Genomic DNA, 25,764 nt, shown 5'->3' on the forward strand with positions numbered 1-25,764 from the left:
CAGCAGAGGGATTTCTTGGACGTGTGCAGAGGATGGAATGGTTCCATCCTCTGCACACACCCACCGTGGCTGAGGACGGAACCGTTCTGTCCTCCGCACAGACGGGGATAAAGTGACATGCTACGCAGACATGCTAATGAGGCCGTCTTCATGTAGAGAAGACTGGAGTCCCGCCTGCACCACAGGGGCTGTATGGGGTGTACATTACAACCCTGAATCTCAGCTCTAGTGACATTGTTTATATTGTAACCCACTCACAAAAATCGAGTAGCTGCGATCTCACTGTAAATGTTTAATCATGTTTTTATTGTGCTTTTATGGTTTTTTATCAAAAGTCGAATAAAGCTATATTTGACTTGATTTGATGTATATTGTAACCCACTCACTGGGCAGTAATCTCAGATAATTTACCCTGAAATAGGACAGTGACTATACTCAATGCTATAAAAAGTCGGCATTAGTTACAATATACATTTTTCTTGCTTCTCAAATTGATATTTTGAGCATGGTTGAGAACATGAGTTATGGGCATGTGTTGTATGTGTTCATACATTCAAATGTCATTGTAAAGTGTTCTCTTTCAGTGAATGTCATAGTTATTTTAATGATTACTTCCAACCCCTTCTTTTGGCCTGGGCTGTAGTAAGGCTCTGCGTCTAACCTGTCACAGGCGGCCCAACTCTCTCTGCGCATGGCTTTTAACTATGTATAGCTGGGGTTGGGCTAGGGGTCAGGCTCTGCATGTAACCACCTAGTCTAGCAGGGGTTGTCTGCAAAGCCTGACTCTAGCCCTGGGTACCATCTAGGAACAATGGGAGAACAGGCTTCCTTATCTAATAGGATTCCTGTTTTTTTTTTCTAGGGTCTAAAAGGATTCACGAATCCCAAACAGCAAAACTTTAATTCCCACTCATCAACATTTTACAATACTTTTATCTCAAAACCTAAGGAACATTTGTTTACCAAACAAAGAAACACACACTTCCTGATGAAAGTTTTCGTTTTGTGCCACATTTGGACTAAATATCTTCAGCGCTTTGGGATGTAAGCAACGTTTCCTGTGGAAGCTAAAATGAGAAAATATATTTTTTCCAACTTCCACATCCTTCCTTACATTTCATGTTGCACCTTCGCTGGCTACGCCAAGCAAATGCTAAACAACTCTTCACAGGGCTCAAAAGTACAGCACGTCACAAATGTGCACCTGAACCATAACTATATACACACACACACAGACACACACACACATACACACACAGACACACACACTCTCTCTTCTGAAACTCACATTCAGTCATAACCTCATGTTGTTGGGAAATATAGCTTTTCAAAGACCGTTTTGAAACTCAGCACTGGGGAGGAGGTATACACGCTTAGCTTGACACATCCCACACCCTGGGTAGTAGCCTCACACACTTAGATACATACAGATAGATTCATGAAGCCGAAATTGGCTCGCAAAGGGCCAGATTCTGAGAATCCGGCCCTTTGCGAGCGCAAATTTTGCATTTGGGATTCATCATCCCAAATGCAAAATTCGCTATTATAGAATTCGCAAATCTGCGAGGAATTGCATTTAAGGAATCTCTATTTGAGATTCCTTAAATGCGATTCATGAAACCTTTAAAAATTGCGAATTCGCAATATTGGGCCGCTATTTACCGCGAAGTCAAACCTCGTGGTAAATAGGGGAAACCTAGAAAAATGCACTTAAGTGCATTTTTCCAAGTTGCATGTTACACACACACATGTCCTTGGGAGATGTGTGTGCGTAACACCAGCATCCAATATCATTTCAGGGGTGCAACAGGGTATCCTTTGGACACCACTGCACCCTTGAAATCGCAAACTCAAAATGTGAATCGCTAATAGCGATTCGCACATTGATATGTCTTCCCATTCATTCCTATGGGCCTTTAGGCCCATAGGAATGAATGGGGAGTTATTCCTTATTTGCGATTAGCAATTAGCTAATCGCAAATAAGGAAGCTGTAGGAATCGCAATAAATATTGCGATTTTTACATGAATCCCGTTTTGCGAGTCTGTAATAGCGGTTCCTTAATAATCGCTATTACAGACTCGCAAAACATGCCAATGATGAATCTACCTGATAGTCCGGCATGGGATAATAAACTCACAGATTCCTATAACACCCATCCATGTGCAGTAACCCCAAACACTACAGCACTGGGCAGTACACTGACACACTGAAATAATACGCACACTAGGCATTAATTTGACACAATGATATAATACCAAGTACTGGGCAGTAACCTCATACACCAATGTATACCCACTAGTGCCAGGTGTTAAACCTTACCTTCTGGAACTACACCATGGTTCTCATACTTGTCCATTCGCATGATGCTCAAGTTTTCACAACCAGATTGCAAGCGGATCGCACAGAAAACCTTGGCCTGGCCATGTGACACCACTGTACGGAAGAACTGATCATACTCATCATGGGAAAGGGGTGATCCTGGCACCCGGAAGTGTGCAGTAGAAGCAATATAACTGTACCAAGTAGCATATTGAGCATTGGTGCCTTTCCCGAACTGTATCCCTGCGGATGAAAGAGAGAAACAGGCAAACCCATGAAATGTCCATCAAGACCATCAAACATTTACATGGAGATCATTAAGGAAGCGACAGCAGAGCAGTCGATCTCACCTTTGGTTTGCTAGCATGATCAAGGCAAACCATAGGGATCTAATTTCTTATATGTTTGCTCCTAGTGCTGTCCTCAATTTTAGTGTGTCTGGCTATCTGAAACTTGCAGGAAGCTGGCTCTTTATATACTATACCACAGTAAGGTATAGTGTGCACAGAGTCCAGTGGATCCCCAGAGGCTTTACAGAGGCTCAAGTAGAAAGCATAGTAATGCTTTCTTTTGTGGTAGCGTGGGCGAGCATTTAGGTTTATCCAAGGGCAATGCTAAGCATTTGTTGTACACACACAGGCAAGAAATTATTACTCACACTCAATGACTAAATCCAAGACCAATGTTTTGTAAAAATATTACTTTTACTATGTTTATTTCACAGAACCAAAGATACTTTGTTGTAGTAACATGCGTTTTGCAATATCACTGTTTGTCAATGTAAAAAGTAGACACTGCATTTTTCAATCAATATAATGTAATCCTATGGGAGGAAATACAATCAGCAATTTGAAGGGAAGAAAACGAGTTACGATATTGTGCTTTTAGATGAAGAATCAGTACCAGGCAAGGTTCAGGTAAGTGACCTCACTGCACCACCAGCAGCACTGGGGCGGATGGGTGCAAAGGTCAAACTCGGGACCTGGTGCCAATGTTATCCAATGGAGAAAGAGGGCAATCAATGTGGTACTACTCACAGGTAAGTAGAACGGTTTGGTAAGCCAGCTCCGGGGGTTAAGGTAAGCAAAGGGGGATGGGTGGGTGGGGGGGGGGGCACAAGGCAGCACCAAACTTACAGCACTAGCAGAACAAGGGCGGCCGGGTGCAGAGTTCCAACACAGTGTCGTGTGCCTCATGCAAACCAATGGGGAATCTCAAACTCGCAAAAAGGCTGCAGGCTCAGGCCAGGAGGCCGGACAAAAGAAACCTGCTGCTGCACAGGTAAGTTGGGGTCCAGTCATGATTGGGACACCTTCTGTAGATCTCCCCAAGGCCCAGAGGCTCTTTGTGTTGCGGTGTCCTTTGGCATTGGAAGTCAGCTTACCGGTGCAGGTCGCGATTGGGGGGGTCGTAATGCAGAGGCAGCAGGAGTTGACGTGGAGTCCAGCAGGGGTAAGCACAAAGTGAACTCTTGCTTTAAATTTCTGAGGAACCTTAGCTGGACTGATTGGCCACTGGAATTCAGGGCGTGGGTGTTGGGTGCAGAGGTGGTCGGCTTCACAGTTACACAGGCAGAGCTTTGGTCTTTAAACATGGTTTTCTTCTGGACAGGTCCGCTGTCCATGATAGATCAGGGGTCTTTTTAGAAGGTAGGCAGTCCTCCAAGGGTTCTGGAGGTTGCTGGACTGCGGGACGAGTTGCTTATCTGTAGTAGGGTTTTTGAGGGCTGCAGAAAGGCTGGTAGGGCTGGGGCCAAGTCTGTTGGTGTCTTCAGTCTTCCCTACTGCACGGCTCTTCTTTGTCCTCTTCTTCGTAGGTCGTCGGTAATCTAAGGATTAAAGTTCCAGGGTGCTCCTAAATACTCAATTTAGGAGCGTTACAGGGGTTAGAAGGTACTAGCCAATGGGCTACTTACCTTTAGGGTGACTACACCCTTTGTATGTCCACTCCCTCTTGGGAGGGGGCATATCCCTAACCCAGCCGCGGCCACTGCAGGTAAGAGTAGTGGGGCCAAGGCAGGGGGATTTCGAGAGACGACCAAGAGGGAAAACTAATTATTTATTTAATTTTCCCTCATGGTCTTCTCTCGAAATACCCCCTCACGTTGCCCCACTGCTCTTACCTGCAGCAGCCGCGGCTGCCCTAACCCTATTGGCTAGAATCCTCCAAAGCAAGTTGGGGCCGCTTCAGCTCAGGGCACCTTAGGGGTGGTCCTGGCTGAGAAGGGACACACCTCTCTTGGTTACTAATTGTGCCGCCAACCTTGCTGCCAAATGAAGGAGCTTGGTCAGGGTGGTGGGCATCTCCACTAGCTGTAGAGGCCCTAGTCAGCATAACAATGGACATGAAGCCTTTGAGGCTCACCACCACATTATGCTGCTCCTGCTTGGGGGTAGGTGTGAAGGTCCTCCACGCAGAGCAGGCTTTGTTTCTGACCCACAAGAGCAAAAGGCTCCCACCTCAGAGGGTCAGAAACATGTCTACAAATGGCAGGCTGGTGCAGACAAGTCGGGCACACCCTAGTGGTTTTGGTAGGTTTGCAGGGGGCACCTCTGAGGAGCACTCTGAGTGCATGTATTAATTAATCCAACACTGGCATCAGTGTGGGCTCATTAATCTGAAATTATTGGTACCAGAGATCTTGGAATTCAGTGAAGCCATTATATAACTGTGGAACTCGTAGTGACAAGATACCAGCCCATGTACTAAGTATGGCTTCATCATGAAGTTATAGTGTCTAAGAATGGACTCAAACGCTATAGGGGAATATCTGCTCATGCAGTTATGCCCTCATGTAGGAGGCTGGTTTAGCATATGGAGCACATTCAAAGGAGTGAAGCATCTTGCATTGATCCAAGCAAACCTTATGGTGATTTTAGTGGTCTTTGTTAACCATAGAAAGGTCTCAAAGTGGTAGTTGTGGAGAGTAGCCTTCAGACTTATCTTGAAGGAGTTTAGAGCAGGTTGTTATACCATATTTAATCAACAGTGTAGAGTAGATGAAAAAGAACCACACAGTGTTGATAAAAATAAGTCTATTTATTACACAACACTATCACTAACACATGGATACATCTCCTACCCGGAGATATCAACAATACACATGAAAATAATCAAAAGCAATCAGGTAAGTGGCACTGGTCTCCAGGGGAAACAAAACCATATACTAAGAAAGTGGAATGTCAAATGCAAGGAAGAACAGGACTTGGACCAGAAGCCTCAGAGGAGTTGGGAGAACAAGGAACCACCCAAGGTAACTAACCAAGAACCCCACCGAGTCGGTGTGCAGAGTGGAAACACAGCTGCATGCCCAATGGAAGTCTATGGAGTAGTCCCGGTTGCAGTTTTAAAGTAGAAGGACCCTTCCCAGAAAACCCAGAAGAAACCCTTTGGATGATGGAAAGTTGGAGAGCCACCCCACCCAGGGATGCCCCAGGAATCAGCTTACCTGCACCAGGGAAGTCAAGTGCAAAGGGGTGAAGTGACGTTGGAACCACCTGTAGACGACAGTGGAAAAGTTTGTAGAAAAGGCATCTGGAGCAGTTCGTGAAGATGTCTGGTGGAATCCAAAGATGGATTCTTTTTTTTTTATATATCTTTTTATTTTAACAGTAAGAAAAGAGTAGGCATTACAGATATCGGGTGTCAAACCATACAGTGCGGGAAAGAAACAGGCGGGGGAAGTATACATACGAGAATCATCATAAGGAGCCCACAGTAAATCGCGGCTGTACACAACAGTTAGGAAGAATAAACAGTCTATCATACGATCAAGAACAACCCCGCCCCGTCCTCCCCCATCCGCAGTGAAACAGGATAATTTAAGCCAGTATAGACACCCGAGCAAGGAGGATCCGTGTTGAATAAACAGCCCACTTCTCGGAAAAAGGAAAGACAAAAGGGGCCATAGAACAAAACAAAGGAAAAATTAAAAAAACCTCCCCTAACCCTCCACCCTGCACCCCTGCAATGGATACGGCCTAACCCCACTAGCAGCGTGCCTATCGCCCAAGAACTACCCTAAAAGAAGGGAAAGAGAGAAAAAAAAGCGGAGGAGGAGAAACAAAACACACTCCCGGTCTCCCGTGCCCCCGCCAACAGCTACCACCCCCAGACGTGATAAAGCCAACGTTCAGCAAAATATACAAACCAGTCGGGGGAGTATAGTCAATAGCCACCCAACTCCCGTTACACTAGAGGCACAACCCCGGCATTGCTAAAAACCATAACAGCGGATCAAAACAGTAGAGTTCAGCCCTGGCCAGTACGATATTGATCGAGAGTCTCCTTCCCACGAGCCGCCATCTTGAGAAAAAAGGCAAAGCGTTCATGAAAGTTCTCGTCGGTGCAGTGGAGTCGCATGCAGGATAAATGTTCACGAATAAAACAATGAAATGCTTCCAGGAACAGCACGTTTTCCAAAAAGTCACTGAAGAACTTGTTAGCACACTGGAGACCGTTCATGGATGTAGCACAAGGAAACAGAATCGAACAGGAGACGATGGCACGAAGCACAGGCTTGAGAGTCGTCGATTCGGAACCGCCAGGGCTCAGGAAATCCGGTATCGGCACAGGGACCTCGAGTCCGGACGTGCGGTGCACCGCTGGTACATCAGCCAGCGGAGAACTCAACAAAGAGTCATATTTCGGTTCCAGGACACTGTCCACGCTTTCGATCAGTGTCCGGAACACAGCGCTAGTATGCGAGTGGAGCGCCTCAATGGCGGCCATGATGGCCCGCAGCGATGGCGTGCCTTCCATCCGCTCCGTCCCCTCTCAGTAGGCGGCAGAGCCGGATTTGAACCCCGGAGGCCGGCTACTCCGGGGTAACAGGCCACGCAAGTAGATGTCAAACAGTGGGCGCTCCTCATATAGCAGAACACACCTCTGCAGTCAGCGAGGGCCCCGTCCCGTCGACTCCGGGAGGTCAGCAAGGTCTTCGGGCACCAGACCCCCACCACAGCATCCGGTGAAACCAAAGATGGATTCTTGAAGAGGATAAGCTGCAAGCAGAGGGGATAGAGTCTATGATATTCAGAGGTGACCAGGAGGCACTGCAGCACAATCCATACCCTTGTAAGGGAGTTCAGGAGAGTTGATGAGGACCTTGCAGCTGCAGCTGTAGGGACAAGGGGACGCTGAGGTAGACCAGGAGCCGTTCACGAGCTGTCCCACATCCGTTGTCAGTGTCTAGGTGGTTGGTGTCTGGTGGTAGCACCAACAAGCCTTGGTAGCCGCAACTGACATGGAAGACGACAAGATGCAATCAATGGGATCACTAAGGTCCAAAATACTCACCAAGCGTAGAAGAGTCAGAGCAGGCCAACAGTAAGCAGGGGATCCCACCAAAGCAGGAGAAGACGCTCGAAAGGACCCACAGGCCGAAGGCACAGGAGTCGCAAGAAGACCATAGGCAGTTCACCAAAGATGGGGACCCACAGTGCATGGGATGTAGTGAAACTGCTGATCTTTGAGGGATGAGGTGCTGGATGCTGTAGCTTTTTGTAGCCTGAAGATCTCTGGAGTACAGAGCCTACAAGCCTTGGCAACGGCAAGTCAACACGGTGCACAGGGGTTTGGTCCCAGTGGCTTCAACGAGGGATACTGTCCTCCACATTGCAGGGAAGACAGGTCAAGCCTCTGGAGAGCTGCAGAACCACAACCAGTGTTGATGGGCCTTGGGAAGTCTGCAGGACAACAGTAGCAGCAGACCGGTCAGCTTTCGCTGTGGTGCATGCAGATGCAAGGGAGTGATTCCTTCACTCCAGGGAACATTTCTTCAGCTGTCCTTGATACCCACAGGTCTTCTGGAGAACCTGAGTGAAGTACAGACTGACACAGATGAGGCAGAAGAATTGAGGAACAGCTAGACCAGGAGCCGCAGAAGTCTTTCTTGATGCTGTCTTGGTTGCAGTCAAAGTCCAACAAAGTCCAATAGTTCAGACGGTTGGAGAGTGTCTTGGTTTCAGAGGTAAGTCTTGTTCCATGATAAATCTGAGAACCCACCCACAGGGGAGCCCTTAAATACTGCCGCAAGAGGGTTGGAATGACTTTGGGGTCCCTCCCAGAGGAGGGCCTGGACAGAGGGGAGGACACTCCCCTATTCTTTGTCCAGTTTCATGCCAGAGCGGGAACCAAGGGTTCCTGAGCTTGCTTAAACTGGAGTATGCAAGGACAGCACCAAATGTACCCTTCAATGCAGTCTGTTGGCACTGCACTCCAGCCCAATACACTAAGTCCTGTATAGGAGGTGGTCGCACCACCCTGTGATAGGAAACCTATTGTTCTACTTGGGGAGAGGCGTGGCGCCGCGGCCAGGGTGACTGACTCCGGAATCTGGGGATCACGGTTCGATCCCCAGCACCGGCGGCAGATTAGCCCAGCACCATGTGACTCTGGGCAATAGCTTGCTTAATCTTCCCGACGGCCCCCAGCGCCTAGAGACCCTTACGGGTGATTGTGCGCTTTACAAATGTGGATTATTATTATTATTATTACTTTCCCCTGCTCGAGCGCAGTAGCAAGACGGCAGAATCGTGGATGTGGTCGGCAGCAGCACTAGCTAGCTAGCAGACCCTGAAAGGCTGCAACTGGGGGGACCCCCCGAGTACATAGGATCAGACCTCCAAGCCTGGACTCGGTGCTGAGGTATGATTCCAACATTTTTTATACCAAACATAACCAGGTTTAGCGTAGCCATTATATTGTTAGACATCTCATAATGAACTGATGTCCACTATTTGTCTTAAAATAGCTGAACACACTTACAAAGCCTGGAGAATAGACTCAGGGGTTTGTAGGGGTGTTCTGCTCATTCCATGAGACACTCACACTTATAACCAAGCACTTAGCCCACAGGTGTGAAGGACCTACCATAGGGGTGACTTATAGGTTTTAAGTGCAGTGACCTCTGATATATGGAAACATATCTGTTGTGAGAAGTGCAAGAAGCAACTCATATATGCTGCAATGGCAGAGTTGAAGTGGGCTCCCATGGGTGGGACAATGCATTCTGCATCCCTTGGGAGATCCCTGGTGTACTTATGCCCTGGGTGCCTTAGTACTATATACTAAAGACTTATAAAGGTACACCTGTCCAATTGTGGGGGTACAAAAGTACTTACCAAAGCCACTTTGAATGAGGGAGCACAGATGCTGGGGTTCTGATTAGTAAAATTCCAGCAAACTAAAGTCAAAACACACTGACACCAGGCAAAACAGTGGAGGTGGCATTAAAGCAGATCCTACATTCTTACACGTCACATGAGGTACAGTGCACCCTGCCTTAAGGCTGTAAGGCCTGCTGTAGGAGTGACTAGCCTATGCATCTTGCAGTGCTGGTAGGCCTGGCACACAGGGATGTGTACCAGGTCGACTCTTCAATTTTATCTACATCAAAACACGGAGTCTGCAGTGGCAGTATGCATGTGTTTAGTGGGGCGTCTCCTAGGGTGGCAGAATGCATGCTGCAGGCCTTAGAGACCCTCTCTGTCCACAAGGCCCTTGATACCACTGGTACCTTGTACCTGGTACCCTTTACAAGGGACTTATATGTGTGCCAAGTGTGGCAACAAAGGTACAGTGTTGGGAAAAAACACAGGCACTGGGAACCTGGTTAATAGTAACCCAGTACACATTTAGTCAAAGATGCATCAGAGGCAAGTTAAAGTGGGGGGTAACTAAGCCAAAGGAGCACTTTCCTACAAGACTCATGTAATAACTAGTATACAGATGTATAAATCATGAACTGCCAGATTGTGAGTCTTGACAGTATTGTATTTTGTTGTTTTGCAACTTTATATAGCGCTTACTGCCCCTACGTGAGGTGTGGAAGTACTTGCCTACATGGATAGCCTGCTACATTATTTAGGGTGTATGGTTGGAAAGGTATTATCTTTGATTTGATCCTATGTGGGAAGTGTTTCCATGTTGTGGGTGAGGATCATCGAAGTGCGGTTATCGTCTAATGGGATGCAGCCCCAGTGCTTTTTTCTGACTTCCAGCCTCTATGTTTCTGCTTCAGCACTGGGACGCCGCTTTGCTGGGACAGCTGTGCGCTATACAAATATATTAACATATCATAACAGTGTGATGGATGAGGAAGTGTAAGAAGTTTGTGTATTTCAGTAAGTTGGCAGCTTTGAGAAGCTCTGCAGCGGGGACACACTGTTTTAGTGTAACCAGGCGCTCTATAAATGGCAATATTATTATTTTTATTATTAGGTCCTTTATGATATTTATAATCCTCATAGTCCCGCTGCTAACCAGCTGCAATTCACATGTCCCGAAATTAGGAGATATCTCACTACCCTGTCTCCTCTATGCAGATGACATAGTCCTGATCAGCAAAACAAAAGTATGACTACAACATCTCTTAAACACAACGCGGGATTTCTCCCAAGCTAATGATCTGATGATTAACTTTGGTAAAACGAGAACAATGACAGGAAAAAAAAGGGGTCAAACTGCTGCCTGGTTCTGATGAGAGACCAGAATAGAGGACACAACTGAATACAAATATCTAGGCCTGAAGCTGGATACAGGCGGCCGCTTTGTGGCACAGAAGAACAGTATAAGGCACAACGGTCTAGCACTTGCAATCTCCCTAAAAACATTAAACTCTAAATTAAATGGCCCATCGATCCTGCCACTCATCGAGGTGGTTCGGGCAAAACTTCTGCCAACAATCACCTACAGTAGCGAGGCTCAGAAAGGCAAGGATGGGAAAACACTCGATGTCACAGTAACAACAGCAAATAGGGTCATCTTTGGGCTGCCGAAATACACTTCACCTGTACAAATCAGACTTGAATTTGGCACTTAGCTTGTAACTGCACTGGGTTCTCTATTCTGATATATTTTGTTTAAAGTTCATGGCCCTGAGTAGCCAAAGGTTGCAGAAAGACATGAGTCGGAGATCTGCTGGGACAAACCATTTTACTATCATCCCATATCCAATTGCCATAGTGAGATAGCATGTATCTAGTTGGGACTGTCAATAGTGAACTAAATTAAAGTCCTCTATTGGCTAGCAATATGTGACAGATCTCTTCAGTTATTCCATTCCTGTTCAGTTTGTGATGGGTGATTTACTACTGTGGACTGGTACACTGGGTGATGGACATGACCATAGCAGTTTTGTCCTATGTGGGCATGAGAGTGTTTGAAATTTTAATACTGTCTTTATAAACTACAACTGACTGTCCAACTGCTAAGTGTTAGATATTGTATTATAATTGCATTTATGTAGCAAGTACTACTCCTGGAGATGTATGATAGTGATTTACATTAGGCTGCACGCTGCTCTGTGGCCCAACGCTAGTTTTTGGGTCACTGTTGGTCACTGTGATTAGTCTTGCACTCTTAAGGAAAGCATGCTATGCAATTTTCACAACTTTCTACGTGGTAGATTAAATTATTAGGACTATGGTGTGATCTTTAGAGGAAGGGGGGTTATGTGAATTCCTGCACAAGTCTGGTGGTATTAATACATGAGCTACAGCAGATTAGTTATTGTTAGGTTGTAGTGGTATGACCCAAAGGAGAGGTTGTGATCTTCGGTGTAGGAAATTGCCTCTTTTGGACATGGTTAGCCCCCACGTTTTGCCTGGGAAATTATGTAATTTCGACTGGAAGTGCACAGGGTCCCCGCCAACCAGCTCCCCTGTGGCAGAAGCTCTTTCCCTCAACTGTACCCTTTGTTTCCCAATTGGCACAACTTCAGTATCCCTTGTAAGTCCCTAGTAAATGGTACCCCTGGTATCTAGGGAACTGGCACTGAAGAGGGAACCCAAGGGTAGCAGAGCAAATTGCGACACCCTAGGGTCTACTCACAAAGGCCATGCACCCAGCCATCATAGGCTGTATCCCTTGGTGCAGACAAAACCAAAGTGTGGACATGGCATACATTCCTGTGAGCCATGCCCACAGACATTACATGGGATATAGCTAAGACACCCCTCTGGAAGCCCTTTGAGCCCTACGGCAGGGTGGACTATATCTCCTGTGAAGACAAATCTGCTTATGCCAATATGTCTCTGCAATATCCATGTTGATTCTTGGATATTGTAAGTGAACAGGAAAGCCATAGAGAGTACAAATACTGGACACCCATGGGAAACATCATTTACTACGAAGGAATTACCCCGCATAACGTTTACCACGCGTCACTCACCACGAAAAGGTCTTTTCCACGCGTATGCTTTCAACGTCCGTCTTTACCACGCGAGTGGTATTCCTTCGTGTCGTTCTGCCTGTACGATCTGCGTGGGCTTGGGGGGGGGGGGCTGGGGGGGCTAGGGGGAGTTGGGGGGGGGGCTAGGGGGGGTTGGGGGGGTCTCCCCCCCCAAAAAAAACCAAGCGGATAACAATAAATAAATAAGAAAACTTAAAAAACGAACAAGGAAATAGCCTCACCAACAAGGAGACGTGTACGTCATAATTGAAGTCCTTTCACAGTTTTGATAGACGTGTTTTGACGCTTGTTTCCGTGGTCGGTGGAAGAAAGGGCTGATGGGGAAAGACGTACATGGGTCAGATAAGAATCTAAACTTTATTAATTAAGGTATTATTTAAGCGCATTATGAAAAAAATAAAAATAAAATGTAAGGGAATCTGTTGTTTTTAATTGTTTAAAACATCGATCTTTTCCTTCGTACTGCATGTAGCCTATCAGCATCGTTATGTAAATTTAAATGAGACGTGAGATGTTTCGTAACGTTCATTTTGCGGAGTAAAAACATGCGTTGTCAAATGCTGCGTGGTGAAGACACATGCGAACTAAAGTTCGCGTGGTAATGCCATGCGTGGAACTTGTCTTCGTGGAAAAATCATATATTCGACACCCATCATTATGTGTTCCCCAGCTCCATGTTTGCTTCACTGTATTATGGGATGTTTGGTACCAAACATCTCGTCTTAATAAACCTGCACTGGTTCCAGTGTCAGATTTAGTCAAACTTTGACACAGAGGACCCCCTTAGAAGGGTTCCCTGAAACCTACCAACACTTAGTGTGGTCACTGACTGTTCTAAGCCAGCCTGTCACCACCAGTCAGAGTTCTGACCTATGGGTGTGAGCAGGCGTGCTCAGAGGTGAAGAACAAAGCCTGTCCTGAGTGGAGGTGTTCATACCTTCCCAAGTCAGGAAAAGCCATCTGTGGAGGGAAGCTTCAAAGGCTTTGCTGCATTTAAAAAGCGACCCCAGCCTCTCCTTATTATAAGAGCAGCACCCTACTCATGGCCTAACCCCTATTGGTGGGAAAATGAAGAAAGAATAGGAGGTGTGGCCCCCTCTGCTAACTCCACCCCTTAGGTGCTAGAGGAGAGGTGAAACATTTTTCAGTGCCCACCATCTTGAAGATGGTGGGACTTCTCCGGTCAGGAATAGGGCTTTATCTCCCCCACAAGAGGTGGGAATAATAGAGTGTAGACACCCCAGGAAGCGGTCCATTGGTTCCCTTGTTATTGCTCCTAAATTTAGTATTTTGGTGGCAGATCCTGAACTTAAATTCCACAGACAGAAAAAGTAGACGAATGAAGAAACGCTGTTGGACCGAGAACTGCAGCCCTCGTGGTGGACTCTGGATGCAAACTCCTGCCTGCAGCAATAGAACTCAACAATTCCCATCCACCAGCTTGTCTCGCCACTGTGAGGCCTCCACAAACCCCAGAGGGTCATCTGCACTTCACAAATCAACACAGAACTCCCTTTAGATAGAAGCACTATATTCCTGCAGCCGCAGGCACAAAAAACAGCAAAGTCTAGCCGGGAGTCATCAAGTTCCCCAGCCCGATGAGGTCTCCAAGTACCAGCGAAAGGAACACTTGCCCCGGAGGGTCAGCTCGGCCTCTGCACCAAGTATCTGAAAGGCATAAATACCAAGGATACCGGACCCCTGCAGCAAAAACCTACAAAGCCGAATCCCGGAGGACTCGACTCTACTGCAAGCCAAAACCCGATGAGGGACATCAGGACCCCAGCGATCCACCTCTGCAGCAGCCCAGCAGCTCAGGAATTACCGCTCCAAGGTGCCAGCCCATGACTGTGAGGAGCTTCTTTGCACGCCGTTGCCCAGGTGCATATCTTCACTGCACCTAGCCCAACTGGCCAGGGCATCTTCAATCCAGCTGGGCTCCCAGGTACTCCGAGCCCTTGCGACACCTACTCCCCCTTGAGAGCCCCTGGACTTGCCTGAAAGTCCCTCTTTGCTTTGCTTTTGCCCTTGTATTTGTAGCCCAAGCTACAGAGACCTCTTTTGCCTTGATTCTCAAGAAATCCGGGAAGCTCCTGCAAACTTGTCCTTGCCACTTTAGACCTTGGGCCCGAATCTTCTGATTTCCAAAAGGGAAACCACAACAATAACTGTACAGCATTGCTTTTTCCAAATGCCTTTTTCCTTACCTAGGAAATTTATTGTGTGTAATTGCACACAACTGTAGATATTGCATTGACTGTGATTATCTCGTACTGCAAAAAGTATTTACTATGTACCCGAAGTTCTTGGTCTACGTGTTGCTCTAAAAAGAAGAATTCTTCTTCTAATTTGGTCTCCACTTCATTTCTTTAGTGTGTTTATCATTTATTGTCTTGGTGTGTACAACAAACGCTTAACACTACCCTCTGAGAAGCCTAACTGCTCACGCAGAGTACCACAACATAGAGCAATAGTATTATCTACTTTTGCCTCTGTAAACCAATAGGGGTCTCTTCGACCTCTCTGCACAGTGTACCCAATTGTCGTGCACTATATAGAGAGGTGGGTTTCCTACATTTGGAATGAGGTGTGAGAAATTTGTAGAGATGCAATAATAGGAATTAAAGCAAATATGCGCGTGACTTAGAGTAGGCTGTGCTCAGAGAAAGAGGCTGGGATGTGGAAAGTAATTTGAAATAAAAAGGAGAGTCAACAATCTGAAGTTTTAAGTCAAAGTCAGTTTTCATGCTGGGTTTTTAGTAATATTGTGGAAGCTTATTGAGCTTGCATGCATAAATGTAGAAGGAAAGAAAATTATTTGAATATGTAGCAATATAATTATGAAACAAGAGGCTGCTGATATTCATAATACCAGTCCCAGGATGCTCCCACCATGTGGTGATGATAAACATCAATTTTATCAAGTTCACGCCAAATTTCTTCACAAGATTCTCATTTTATTTCTCAGTTGTGTATATGGTGAAACCCGTTATATATCTAATTTTCAAATGCGTGTACCATGCTCAATCGCCTTAAAAACAGCATGTTGGAGTCTCAGTTCCATATTTGAATACAAAATGCTTAACCCAATGCATTTCGGGCACATTATTGCCCTTCGTCAGGGGTACATATCTGTAAAGTTAAAAATCCAAAAAGGTACCGTTACATAGATATATAGATTTTGAACATAGCCATCATCAATTGTCTGTTGTTCTCTGAGTCCCCATAAACAACGTTTTCCCGCTAAAAATATTCAAGAAACCGTCCCGTGGTGGATTGATCTAACATGTTGCCCCGAAAAAATCAAGCATCAATGTATCACGTTGATTTTATCGTAAAATTGGTGGAGAGCCCTTTCGTACCTTAAATCTTTCTAATACAAACGCGAACACTGCGTCTTCCAGAAATGTCATCTATTTCACCCTCCCACGTGAAACGGTCTTTTTAAACTCACCCGTAACCCCTTCTACTTGGTTAATCAGTTCCACCTTGTATCCATGTTAATTCCCCTAAAAAACGACAAACTCGTGAATTTGAATCAAATTGGTGTGCGGGACATATACACATGCAAAGTGCAGAAAGTGGTAAAACAGTGGAAGGGCCCTTTATTATATACTGAAGAGACTTGGATTATTCCACAGACGGTAAACAGAACATGTACCAAATATGGAGACATTTGGCGTGCCAATATGTGTTGATACATAATTAGATACATGAGTCTCTCCCGATGTGTAAAAAGCCTTGTGAGTTTTAAACAGCTTGACTTTAGGCTACAGCACAGATAATTGGCAAGTACATTATTTAGGGGCCGGCATTCATAAAGCAGATCACAGAGCTTTGAATCCGGACCGCCCAGGCTTAGCCTTTATTTCCAATAAAGGCAGCAGCAGAAACCCAGAATGATGAAACCAGTATAATGAAAAGCAGGGGTGTGGAATTTAATAAAATATCTACTTGTCCAAGGGGCAGGTTGCTTCATAAATCTACTTGTCCCGTAACAAAATCCATGTGTCCCTTTGGTGCCATGTAGTGTGGCGGCAAATTATGGCAATAATCTCATTATATAAGAGCTCCGTTATAGCCCCCTAATTATTCCAGGGCTCCTACCATAGTACTGTTTGAATACTTGCAATCCCCTTATGTTGCCACGTTTCCACAGATCTACATACTGGGGATAAAGGTAGTGGTAAGCAATAGTTCCTGGGTTAGAATGCCCTCTTGAGTCTGTGAAAACCTACTAACTTGCATGTTTTAATGGTTTTCAACAACGCCTCTCTAAGCTTTTCCCATACTGAGAAATGTTGGAAATTGACTCCTGACAATGGAAGACGTAAACCTTTTTCCAAAGTTGGGAAAAAAGAAGTTGGAAGGAAAGTGAACTAGCAGGTTTTCGCATGAGCAAATCTACACATGCAAATTTGCTCATGATAAAATGCAGTTCACAAATATTTTCTAGGAGTACTATTTCTTGTCCTACTTCTGTTAAATTTTGGGAAGTCACAAAATCCGTATAGCTGCACTTAATGCTAGGACATATACCATGGGTGCACTTTTGAGACTTTCTTTAATAATTGGTCCCCTAATTTGGTCTGGCGTTGACCATGACCTTTTGTGTTTATTAAAATTCAGTCTCTCTCTCTCTCCGTATAGGCTGGCAGCATTCTGCTCTTTTACAAGGAGCATATCTGCACACAAAGTTGTTTTGTTCAGTGCCAGCTATCTACTGTTGCAGTGTGTGCTTTTTGAGACCAAAACAATTTTTGCTTTTGACAATGTTTGTTATAATGGTGAGAGCCCAACCGCTCCAATAGCAATAAGGTTTTACAAAACCCATGCCAAAACAAGTCACACATTGACAAATCTAAAAAGCTGACCACCAATTTCAGATCCACTGGCTTTGCCAATGTTTGTTAACTTTTGTTTCCATAACCTTATTGAAACTGGTTACATTGATTTTCCTTTATGAATATTTTTGGGAAATACTAGCATGCATCAACACATGTAACTAATTGGTTTTGCAAAGAAATGGTACCTGAAATTTTACAGTAGTTTAGTGAAATGTTTTTTTTTTCCTGCTTTCATTTTTTTATGAACATTTTATTTTGAAAGCAAAGAATCATCAATCTTGCTTTCAAGCTTTTGCAAATATTTGCATCAAATCAGAGAGCATTCTGGGAGCATTATACATAGCCTCATATTGCTAAACTTTGTGTGCACATTTTTAAACTGGAACCACTGTCAGTAGTGCAGTTAGAGCTTACAACCTATACTTATAGCGCTCACCCTAATAATGAAGGCTTTGCATTAATGAACCATAAATACAAGTTTAAACAGCATTAACATACGGACCAAAATATTACCTTAACTCTAGACAGTGCCCTTCCCTGATCCATAATGTAGTACTGCAAACTGGCAGCCAAAGCCTTTGTGCTGCAAGGGGTTGGGCCTGCTTGTCCCAAGGACAAAATACACATGAAAACTAGTTGCCCTTGACCCCAAACAATATGTCCTCGGCGTTGGGCTATAGGAATTCCACATCCCTGAAAAGAGACCGTGACAATGTATCAAAACGGTGAAAACATTCACTGAGGAAAATTAAGGCAAGTGTCAGGCACGCAAGATTAAGCACAGTCACCCTGCCAATCAGCAGCGGCCGATGTCACAACAGGGATCAAACCTTCAGGGGCGGCTCCTCCAGTTGGACGGCGGAGCGTCGCCCCACTGCTTTCCTGCAGTGCGAGAAGCAGAAACATAAAATGGTAAAAACTTTCAGTTACTACCATTTTATGTTTGGCTGCGGGTGGGTGGCTGGATGGGTGGGCAGGGCTGCTCTGCGAGCAGGGCAGGCGAGGAGTGGTGTGCCTGCCCACTCCCAAGTGAGCAAAGACTGTTTGGTCAGCACCCTGGGGCCGCCCAAACCAGTCATGCACACTCCGACGTTCTCCAAGCAGCCTGCATGGAGAACATGGCCTCCCCTTAAGCTCCTGGCTGGGCAGCCTCCTGACCAATCACAATGCTGCTTTCAGCGTTGTGATTGGCTTAGGGGAGGGAGCCTGCCTGCCTGCTTCTGCCTCCTGTTCCTGCCGCAGGAAGGAGAGCAGGAGCAAAGAAGACACGGAACCCGGCCGGCAAGAAGGTAAGTAAAGAAAAATGTATTATTAAATTAATCCAGCGCGTCCCCCCCACCTCTCCACCTACGAGCCATGCCTGCAGCGACTGTAAACCTTCCTGTTAAGAGGCTGGCACTGAAGGCATGTTATCCAGTTCAGTGAGAGGAAAGCAGTTGAGGGAAGCAGTTGAGGGTTAATAGTGTCAATCAGCAACAGTTAGGGTATTTCACATCCTTGGGGCCCAAGGAGCAAGATATCTCCGCATGGGGACAAATCTGAATGGTAATTGATAATGGAGGGGGGAGAGTGGGGGACCTTTCATGAAAGAAAGGGATCATCTCAGGCCGTTTTGTCCTCTTTGAGTAACCTTGCTGGCAAGTCAATGGAGTTGCTGGACTACAGCAACATCATTACAGTTAAACAATGAAACATTGACAAAGTAGGTGCTGAGAGGGGTTCTGCTTGCCGGGCAGAGCCGCCACTCATCTCTACTCTATGTAGCAGTTGATTTCGACTCTCTCTCTTCATCTCTGGTCTATAAGGGTTGGCTTGGGGTTTCCACATAAACCTTTAATGTGGTGCTAAATATGACCCATTGTTCTCAAGGGAGGAATTAGTACTAGTTAGGCTGGATACAATCACTCCTAAGTTAATATGTCTCAGTCTATTTAAATTCATTACATTACTGGGGGACAAAAACCTTCATATCAAAATCGTTCATTTACATATGTGTGATAACGCACCAACAAAAGAACAAGAACATAATGAGTTTATTGTATATCAAAACAAGCATTGGCATTGCCAGTATGCCTAGCTTATAAGGGAAAGTGCCTTTTGTGTCATTGATGGGTTTATGCACTCAGTAATTCATCATACATGCACTCTGCCACTCTCTTTGCATTCGTGCATCTATTCATCCATCTGCTGACTCACTCTTGCATTCACCCTCTGACACAACAATAAAACACATACAAATTCAACAACATATGTGAGATAAATTAAAAGAATATAAGCAAAAACAAGAAAACATGCTATAGTCTTAATACAACGGGCATTTGCTTGCACTAACAAAACTAAACCCAGCAATGGGTGTCCATCATGGAGTGGTACTGCAAATAGGGCCAGATTCACAAAACTAACTTAAGACAAAATCCTAAACTTACTATCATTTTGGTATTCACAGAAGGCATTTACTCATTTTGGTATTCACAGAAGTTAGGAGTCCTAACTTTAGGACTCATAAATACCTTCTGTGAATACCGAAAGTCTTAAAGTTAGGATTTTTCTCAGTTTAGGAGTAGCAAAGTTAGGACTCTTAAAAGCCTTCTGTGAATACTGAAAGTCTTAAAGTTAGGATTTTTCTCAGTTTATGAGTAGTAAAGTTAGGACTCCTAACTTTAGGACTCCTAAAAGCCTTCTGTGAATATCAAATGTCTTAAAGTTAAAGGACTCCTAACTTTACTACTCCTAAACTGAGACAAATTCTAACTTTAAGACTTTCGGTATTCACACAAGGCATTTAGGAGTCCTAAAGTTAGGTTTCCTAACTTCTGTGAATTCCGAAATAAGTAAGTGCCTTCTGTGAATACCAAAATGAGTAAGTGCCTTCTGTGAATACCAAAATGGTAGTAAGTTTAGGATTTTGTCTTAAATTAGTTCTGTGAATCGGGCCCATAGTCTGTCATTGTCCCAGCTTGGCCACTTTGGAGAAGAGACATTGTTGACAGCAAAGGCTGGAGTCAGTGGAGGCGTGAAGACAGTGTTCCCTACGAAGGGCAAACACTCAATGTGGTAGCAGTTAGGCGATCTTCCTCTGGGACTTGGCTTTATCATCTTCAGTCTTCAGGCGAGATGCATCATCTGCAAAGTGTGAAGTGCGTTGGCAGCATGTGAGACCGTCTCTGGCAGAATCTCGGGCAATAATCTGGGCGAAGAACCTCTCCTGACAAGTGGCAGTCCCTAGATCCTAAATCTTATCAGAACCTAGAATTTCTGACGTGCTTAGGACTGTCTGAAACAGATTATGTTCATCAAGGTATATGTCCCAGACGTTTCCTTATGAACATATAAGGAAAAAGGACGTCAATTCACACTACATTATTTTAGTTATATGTCTTATGTGTATATATTTTTGTGAAGATATTTATTTCTATTTTTATTTAGATAAATAAAAGTTTACAAAAATTATACTGGCTTTTTACAATTGGTGTATGCATCTTAAATCAATCATTTTAGGACCAACACAATTTCTATTGATTTGATTATTTTAAAATGACAGAATGTATTAAAGGCTAATCACAAAATTAATTTTAAATATGTAAATCTAAATTAAAAAATAATTAGTTAATAAAAATAATAATTTTAAGTAACACATTTTATTTTTTTAGAATTATTGTGTTAATAGTTTAGTATGATGTATTTTGGTTTTCATTACTGTTGGGAATTTTATTGCTAAATTCCGCAGTAATTTATTGTTTTGGGATACAATAGCTACACCAGAGAGAGATACTTCTTAGCCACTCAGTGCGAGTGATCCCTGAGGCTTAGAGCATGTAAAAGATAACCGGTGTTCGTTTATTTCTTGTGTATTTAGAGTTTTCACAATGTAATGTACATAATTTTTACTACACTTATCGCACTCATTAGAATCTATGTGCATGTTAAATTCTTTTCGAACTCTATTAATGCACTGTTGCTTTTGGCCAACATTTATTTTGGCTGGAGGATGACTGCTGTACACAGTAACTTTAAATCCCATTTATTTTCCCTCTGCTTTTCGTTTCCTTGACTGTCTGGATGCAATACAGTTTCCGGTGACAACAGCCTGCTGGAAAAATCTATTTTCTCATTTGTTCAATGAGATTGCCTTCCCAGACTCCAATATGAGGGAAGTCCTGCCTCATCATGATTAGGGGAACCCTTTAAATCTGAATGATGCATGAGGACAGATAAGATGGAGCTTCCTTCCAGCTTGTTGAACATTATTCGACCTGGACCTGTGTGGACGCTCTTGTTGCGCCTAAAACTAAAAAGCTGAGGGTTGACTTTTTAATCCTGGCTAGGACCAAACATTGAGATCACTGCTGAAGCTTTGATGGACCGTGTTGCTGCTGCTGACCAAGACCCAAAATTACAGTAAATTATAGCATCTACAACACAGCCAAAATACATTTCAAAATAACATCCTAAGGCTCTGATACCTCCGGGTCTAGTTAGCGCTCTATAAAACTGTACAAATAAATAAATACATAAATAATGCGTTGTAGAGAGGGTACAGGAACAATGACCAAGACCCATAGATACAGTAAATTATTGTATCTATTTCACAGCTAAAATACATGACAAAATAACATTCTAAGGCTCTGATACCTCCGGGTCTAGTTGGCACTCCATAAAACTCTACAAATAAATAAATACATACATAAGGCGTTGTAGAGAGGGTACAGGAACAAAGGAGAGAGAAAATTAAGGCAAGTGCTTTAAATAAAGCTAAATATCTTAAAACTGAGAAACAAAATGAAGAATATGTCACACCCCGCTCAAAAAAACATCTGTTGATACAGCCATCTCCCGATTACCATACCCAGCAAAGGTCTTAGAGATACTAATCACCATTAACACACCAGCCACCTCAGCAACCACCAGCTCCTAGAAAGCATGCAGTCAAGAGTCAGGCCCAACCACAGTACAGAAACGGCACTCATTACAGACGACACCTCCTGACAGAGGAGACACAGCTGCCCTCATTCTCCTGGACCTCTACAGCATTTGACACAGTCTCATACCCCATCCTCATCAGGCACCTAAACGAGACTGGCATTCAAGGGTCTGCTCCCCATTGGATCTGCTCCTTCTTAATGGATAGAACACAAGTTGTCACCCTGGAACTTCTTGGAAGACCCATGTTGCATTGTCAAGCCCTACCCTCTTTAACACATAAATAATCACCCTGATCGACTTCATACACACACATATCAACTTCCTTCCCTATGCCAATGACATGCAACTAATATTCCTCCTCTCGAAACAGACCCCCCCAACACAAGAAAAAGTTCACTGTCAGCATGACCAAAGTCACTAACTGGGTGAAAACCAACTGTTGTAAGTTCAACACCGTCAAGATAGAACTAGTGACCGTTGACAATAACACCTTGCCATGGGACTTTAACTGGTGGCCGGCAGAACTTGGACCCATACACACACACACACCCAGCACCAATGCCAGAGCTTAGGAATCATCAACAGCAAAACTTGAAATGACGTACAAGTGTCAGCACTGTTACTGCATCCTGCTTCCACACCCTGCACATGCTGGGGAAGATCTTCAAATGGCTTCTAAACACCACCAGTCAGTAGCAAATTGAACTATGCCTTAGTCCGCAGCAAGTTGGAGTATGGAAACACCCTCTATGATGGAATCACCAAGCAACTCACCAGAAGACTACAAACTACCCAGAACTCAGCGCTCATTTCATCCTAAACCTTCCACACACAACTCACATCACACCACACCTCAGATAGCTCCACTGGCTCCCAATACACAAATGCACTAATTTTGTACTCTTCACACCCATTCAAGACACCACACAATTTGGGCACACCTAGCTGAACAGTTGCATCGCCTTCCACCAACCAACTTGACAGCTCTGCTCTGCATGACTCCTACTCACAGATATCCCCTGCATACACAGAACCATATCAGGAGGAAAGGCGTTCTCTTACATCACTCCTATAGCGTGGAACAACCGACCACTCCACAACAGAGACCCCGCCTCTCTTCTTGAATTCCGCAAGAAGCTGAAGAGCAGGCTTTTCAATGAACAAACCTACATTAGACAGGGCTAGGCAAACACACCTGCTCAGCGCCATGATTACCTCACAGGTGAGAAAGGGCTTTACAAATACACAAAGCATAACATAACTTACAGTTGACCTCGGAAATTTTTACATCTGAATCTGTTTAAGTGATGTCTGTGAATGGCTGTTAAACTGAAGCACAAAGTACAGGTATTATGTATCTATGTAAGATAAACGTGTATTGTCAAAAATGTATGGATTCCCTGTTTTATTAATGCAGTATAGCATAGCCAGTAAGCTTTTCATGCTACACCCTACACATTTTTTTATACGCATGATGATTAAGACTTATTGGCAGCCGGTGTATACGGTAGGTTGCTCTTGACTAATCCTTTGAGGAAATGACCCAGTTGTCGCTTTCGTATTTGAATGTTTCCTCATTGTCATGCTCTGACTTGCCAGTAAAGTTAACACAATAGTATTTAATATGTGTAGCCATTCCATCGCACTGTATTTTGTGTTCAAATACCAATCAATCTGCTGGAGGCCACATATATATTTCTTTAAAGCACGAGATTATTTAGTCCTTAATGTGGGATTTGCTCCTTAAAGTGATTTATATTACTTTTTATATTAATGTTTGAGTACCATTCCTACTGTATCAGCTTTCTTCAATTGTTTAGTAACATGTAGATATCTTGGATGGTTTAGTAATTCTTGGGGGCTTCTTCTCCCTTTGCAGCCCTTGTAAGCATCCCTGTCAGAGCTTGTCTATGGATTGGGTGCCCTGGAGATTGATTAGTAGTCAGTCTCTTGCCAGTTTCATCTGCTTTATCCCAATGGACTCCTAAAATACAGATTATTTTACTTCAGTCTGTGGAATCTGTGGTCAAAACAATATGTCTGATCATTTACTAGAAGAGTGTGTATCCTCCCCTCATTCCTGTTTATTTTTTGAAGACTATGACATTCCTAAGTCATTTTCTACTCTAAAGAAATGGGAGAGGTCTGTGTTTTTCCTAATGAGGGTGTCTGCACTCTGTAAAAGAAATATAAGAACGTCCTTACCTCTTCCCTTGTGAGAAACGTCAATAGAGAAGACATTTGAAGCCTCATGTTTCAGGTGTAAGAAAATATAAAAGGCAATTAACAGATCTGGGCTTACTCTTTTGAAATGGTAGTCTCCCATTTGCCAGACCACCTCCAGACTTTCAACAACAAAATTTACACTAGAAGTGGGCCTTAGAGCAAAATGTAATCTAGCTCATTGATAAGTGTCGCTTCATCGACCACCTCCTCCTTCTTATCGATCATACCAGGTTAATCATAGTCTTGTACACCTTCATAAACCAACTATGTAAGTCGCCGAGGCCTTTTTTTTTAACCAACTATCATTCCTCAAAAAAATGGTTATGAGGATACTGATGAAAAATATTCATCTCTTTTTCCAATCAGATACCAGGTTTCAGTAGCAACCTTTTATGGTGCAGATGTTGGTGGATTTATCTAATGTCCTAGTTGCGCCTGATGGACTACTTCACTGAATGTTCTTCAAAATCTCTTCTATATACTACTGTTTGACTAAGACAACACATCCTACAGTTTTTCCCCATCTCTACCACCTGCTCTTGCTTCCTGCCGTCCCCACTTCTGATTATCCCAGATTGTGGGGCGTCTGTTGCAGCTATTTGGCTTCTTGTTAACCTAGAGGATTCCCTCAGTCCTAGCCCACTGGCAAAAGGATCCATTTCTGGTTTCCAAAGAGGCAATAATAAAGTGGTGACTTTGAGCACAATGGGGAAGGTTAATGGCACTACTACACTATAAATGAGGAAGGTCCACTTGAAAGGTATACCAATAATTCCTTACTTAATGTCTTCAGGAGTATTCATTTCCTTCCAGTAGTTTCTGCTGTACTTTGTTTCTTGATTAGTTCTAAAACGTAAGAGCGTTTTTTACGGACTTTTGCAAGAAGACAATATCAGTCCTTAATCTCTCTAAGGGTTACTCACATAATAGTCACCTTCATCAACTTTAGCTATCGAGCTGATTTGAAAAGAAATTCATGGATTGTAAAGAAACAGAATGTTTAAGATTGTTGCCCACAATTCCTCATCTGAGTTCATAATTCTTGTAGCAGCAAACAGGTGATCATAGATGCACTGGACCTTATCATAGAGATACATAGGGTATTTATATAGTGTATAACAGTAATGGCTGTCTCAAGGTACAGGTCTGTAAAACTGAGACTTGTGTGGTTGGAAATGATGTGTTAGTTTGTGTTAACATTTAGTAAAGTTTCCTTCCCATCAGGAGGGCATAAAGCTTGATTAAAAGACAG

The 25,764-nt window shown here is 44.0% G+C and overlaps 1 protein-coding gene across 4 annotated transcripts in view; it reads right to left on the minus strand.

Moving 5' to 3' along the window:
- The window catches only part of LOC144768137 (uncharacterized), a 166,000-nt gene that overhangs the window by 22,066 nt on the left and 118,170 nt on the right, over positions 1-25,764 (minus strand). For 3 of the 4 annotated variants that reach the window (XM_078651569.1, XM_078651566.1, XM_078651568.1), the window contains exon 4: positions 2,322-2,564. In XM_078651569.1, coding sequence (XP_078507695.1) covers positions 2,322-2,564 — 243 coding nt within the window. Of the gene's footprint in view, positions 1-2,321; positions 2,565-17,876; positions 18,057-25,764 lie in introns of all 4 variants that reach the window. The other variant, XM_078651570.1, reaches the window with a different exon arrangement.

This window comes from Lissotriton helveticus, chromosome 7 (assembly GCF_964261635.1).
Source record: "Lissotriton helveticus chromosome 7, aLisHel1.1, whole genome shotgun sequence".
NCBI classification, from domain to species: Eukaryota; Metazoa; Chordata; class Amphibia; order Caudata; family Salamandridae; genus Lissotriton; species Lissotriton helveticus.